At 30.6% G+C, this 4,921-nt stretch overlaps 1 protein-coding gene across 1 annotated transcript; it reads right to left on the bottom strand.

The window, feature by feature from the left end:
• Positions 1-249: 249 nt before the first annotated feature.
• Positions 250-1,561, bottom strand: LOC145593875 (uncharacterized). Its single transcript, XM_081650238.1, has 3 exons — positions 1,417-1,561; positions 1,009-1,138; positions 250-850 (listed from the first exon to the last, which is right to left on the bottom strand). The coding sequence occupies exons 1-3, from the start codon at positions 1,559-1,561 to the stop codon at positions 250-252; spliced, it is 876 nt and encodes a 291-aa protein (XP_081506364.1).
• Between the last annotated feature and the right edge of the window lie 3,360 nt (positions 1,562-4,921).

Here is a 4,921-nt window from a genome sequence, read left to right as displayed (position 1 = left end):
TAGCTAAGCCTGAATAACTTGCATTATACAGCAGCGCAGACCTTTTTCTTTTGCTTTATTATCAAACGTTAACCAATGATCATCATATACGTGCATTACAACCAAATTAAAACTAAATAAAAGAAAAATAAAAATGTACGTTTACACATCATTAGCTGGCCTAATAAGCTATTATCTTACAAAAACACCAATAATAATGTTTAAGATGAAGAAACTATATGATTAATATTATTATAATTATGATGCTCTCTAAAAAATGTAACCTCCATTATAAATATTGTTTAAATACCCTTCCCAAGAGAATCCATTATTATTAGTGTTAATAATAATATTATTAGTTGTACTATTAGTATTAGCTTGGTTTTGTAGTGATAGTGCCATCTTACTACAGTATTGAGAACTATCAGCTTGTTGCATTTGTTCACCAAAGTTCCATAGACTCCCCCACCACGAACCGTCTTGATCGTTACACGTGGTGTCCATCCAAGAAGACGCCGCAATCATCATCAAGTTTGGCTCCTCTATGGTGGTTGTGGTGGTGTTTGGGTTGTTCATGAACATAACCTCTTGCTTATTATTATTATTTGGACTATTTTCTTGAGATGTTGGAACTTGGTTCATTGGTTCACTTTTGGTTCCTGGAATAAGTTGTTGGACTTGTGGTTGCGGTTGTGGTTGTGGTTGTGGTTGTGGTTGTGGCCGTAGTAGTGGCTTTGGTTTTAGGTTTTGGCCGGATTTTCGTCTTTCAGAGGCTTTTCGAGATCTTTCCTTCTTCTTGAAATGAGTTCGCCAATAATTCTTGATTTCATTGTCTGTTCTTCCTGGTAAATATCTTGCTATCGTCGACCATCTATACAAATAATAACACGTACAAATTGTTAAGCTAGAGAACATGTTTTTTTTTTCTTCTAATAATCCTTTTATTATAACTAACGTGTTAAAATCATTTTTACTTTGCAAAAAATAAAAGTTGTTACATATTATATATAGAAAGTAAAAGTATCTTACTTGTTACCCCAAATAGAATGTAGCTCAATAATGATGCCTTCTTCTTGAGGGGTAATTTGACCTCTCTTTAGTCCTGGCCTTAGGTAGTTCACCCACCTTAGCCTGCAACTCTTCCCACTCCTATTCAATCCTGCACAAGCCCCAAATTTCACTAATATCAATAATCAAACAAGAGAAATACTCAGATATATACATGGATTATCGTGTTTAAATTAAAGTCAATAATAGCTCTTTCGAAAACTACAAGTCAATTGTTGGTTTGTGGTTGTTACAGGTAAGCCTCGTTTTTGCAGACATCTGAACCTATCAGGTTATATTTTTCTATATGCAATAACATGACTAATTATAAGCGGAGACTCGTGTTTGTTACGTGCACAATGGAGAATGTGCACTAGATAAAATTATTACCTGCACAACGGGCGACGGAGCTCCATCTACCTTCGCCATGCAAATTGACATACTCAATGAGAAGCTTATCTTCTTCAGGTGTCCAAGGTCCCTTCCTCCAACCTTGTTGTTGAACAGGCCAAGCTGCCATCAAACTGCCTACCATTTTTAGAACTTTGACTAAATTTTTGTCTGCTGCCAAACTTTGAGACATGCACTCACACACACTCTAAGGCTTCTAAACTACAACATATATATATAGTTGTATAACATAAACACTTTGCTAGTCATATCAACTCTTGAAAAGAAATAAAAATCTTGTATGGCACTCAATATATGGTGACCTCATCGACCACTTAGTCTTAAACTATTATATTAAATTATACTCGTTATGTTGTACTCCCTTCATCCATTGTTGTTATTATATGTTAAATTTTTATTCGTCTGTGATTTTAAATAACGATTTAAAATTTGAATACCATTTGTGGTATGATTATGTTTGTCAGATCGTCAATTAGTAAAAATCATTTTGATTAAAATATCAAAAATGAGTGAAAATATGTTGCTTTCTAGTAATTTATGAAAAGTTAGATAGAAATGCTTAAAAGCTAAAAATTTGAACAAAATTTTATTAAAAGTTATACAAAATATATGAAAACTCAATTGATAAGACCAAAAAATGTTTGGATAAACGATATGCTATAATTTGTATAATGATTACAAGTTTTTTAAAAAAGGTGAGATGCGTTCGTAGTAAATCAATTATTCTTGCTTATTTTTTTTTGGTGAAAGATTATTCTTGCTTATTTCTTACTTTGCCTTAACATAATTAAGAAACATACACAAATTATAGAGTCAAAACAGTGTAAAATTTAATGAAATACTCAAAAAAATATGCATTCAAAAGCTTATACGAGATAAATTTTATGACCAAACTTTGTTGTGATGAGGGCACGCAAACGGTCTTAGATTAACTTGTTATTATTTGTTTTACTTCGTATTATTTGAAGGTCACGGAGCTTATAAGAAGGTTGCACTTATCGATCATGATATGCATCTTATCCATAATGTAGATGAGACTGATTTAAAGATCATTTGTTGTTTTTGTTTAGGGGTAGTTTACAAATTAAACTCCCAAAGTCATTAACCTATCCCTCTTTTTTTTTCTTTTTTTTTTTTTTTAGCAAGTCATTAACCTATCCCTCTTTTTTTTTCTTTTTTTTTTAGCAAGTCATTAACCTAATTTAGCTCAATAACACTGTAAAAAAAAATAAAAAAAAAAAAAAAAAAACTTCAATTTGATCTATTGCTGGCGGACTTAACTCACAGTCTCACACATATTTAGTGAACCCCATAGATCTATGTAGTGTTAATTTTGTTTATCAATAAGGTAATAATTGACTTTTATCTCACGACTCGCCAAAGGAGAATGACTCATCATCAAGTTAATTACTTAATTGGCAATCCTTAAACGAAAGTTAAAGAAAATGTTCATAGTACACAAATCACAATCTTGAGAAACTAAAACTACCTTAACAAATAAGAGGGAGTGCCAATAATTACCGTCAGAAATTAAGGTTCTATCAACTTTTTTGTCTTAAACTTTTAGAACGTAAGTAAATTACATCGATTGATAAAATCAAAGTTTGACCTATAAACATTTGCCAAATGGGGGTACTAATTGTATGCTACCGTACCGCACTTGATATCGAATATTATGACATATAATTAAAAATTAAAAATAGATTGGGTGATATATGATCCTTACAATTTCATTGATTGCGTGTGTGATGAATCATTATTTGTAATTCTAAATTTCTAATTAATCTATATTATGTGGGAGATTATTAAAGCATGGGGACATGTGCTTTACCATAATTAATGAACCATTAAAAGTAATTAACTTAGTTGAGTTATACTTTGTTTCCACATTCTCTAAGTATAACCTGAACCAACAGAACTAGAGCCACCAAAATCCAAAAGATGGGACAAATGTACGAAAACTGGACCAATCTTATTGATTAATATTGGACAAAATCATTTTTTTTATTATTTGAGTAATATACTAAGAAACTTCATCTTTATTTTATTATTATAAAACATGTAGGACATATGACTCATTTTCTCTATATTATTGATGATACAAAGCTATTACTTTCTAGAAAGGGAAGCCTTTATATATTTTAAGTATTGAAACCCTTTGGCCTTACCATAAGAGGTTTGAAACAAAAATGATGAGGTTGTTTATTAAACTTAGCTTCTACCTACTCAACATATAGATTCACATGTAACAACTTAAAATATAATTCTCCATCCAAAATTATTTAATTGTTTCAACATCTCGTGATGATCAAAAGTTAGCATTTTGCAGATATAGTATAACATTTATGATAGTGTTGAGATAGTCACAAGAACTGGTGATTTTAATCGATCTCAAGATATCCTACAATCAGTTAGTATTCAATTAAGCTATCCCTCACTCATCATTCTTTCACAATCATCTAATTTAAAGGAAGCATATACGAGAAATTCCTATTATTTACAATTTAGATTGAGGGAGTCGTATATAGATTAGAAAATTTCTTACGATATCAAATTTAGTATCGAACTATGCTCACGACTTAACAATGAGTGTGGTATTAAAAATTTAATTACTTTAATTTATATCAAATCATCATATTCAAATTTATTAATAGAAGAATAAGATTGTGTTTTATTTGCCTGATTCACACCTATATAAACTATACTAAATTGTTGTAATATGAATGAACTTGGATAGCTCATATTAACTCTATCTGGATTTATTTTTCCTAAAAAAACTAATAATATTAAGGTGATAGAACCGAGCTACGTGAAGTATACTCCTTTCATTAGGGTTGTATGTAGAAAAAACGATTTTTGTTTTTTGAAATTTGTAAATTTGAAACTAAGATTTTATTTTGCTTGTCTAGATATATGTTGTTTGAAAATGACTTTACTATAGATGAAGTATAGCTATAAAATAAAGAATTTATGTAAACATTTCATCAATAATTAACAACATGAAATATCATCCTATTGAATTAGATATATAAGATCATAAAATTTCATTTGATATGGGGCCTAAAGTGCTTAGAGATCAATTTAATGCCGTACTAAATAAGTGCAATTATGCAACCATAATCTCTAGATTAACATGTCTAATATTCTTATTCATCCTAAGCTAGGGCCAGCTAACTCAATAGTAAAACATAATTTTGATTCACCCGGGGGCAAAAGATAAGTGGGTTGTTGGTGTTTCCTTCGAAAGCGGCTTCTTATCCAATGGTTTCCTCACATTTGTTAATCTCATTAACCTAAATTATATGCTTTGCAATTAAAATATAATAATCCCCCAATAATCTTTGTTATATATGGCATAAAGAAGTTTCTAGGATACCTTATATGGTAATGGGGCTTCCTTTATTGATATAAAAGGGAAGATGTTTATGACTCATCATTTGGACACGTGGTCGACGATATGAGTCATCGGTTCGACACATGGCAC

Source organism: Chenopodium album, chromosome 19 (genome assembly GCF_948465745.1).
Source record: "Chenopodium album chromosome 19, dcCheAlbu1.1, whole genome shotgun sequence".
Taxonomy (NCBI): Eukaryota; Viridiplantae; Streptophyta; class Magnoliopsida; order Caryophyllales; family Amaranthaceae; genus Chenopodium; species Chenopodium album.
The sequence above is the reverse complement of the archived record's forward strand: the minus strand, read 5'-3'. Positions and strand labels throughout refer to the sequence as shown.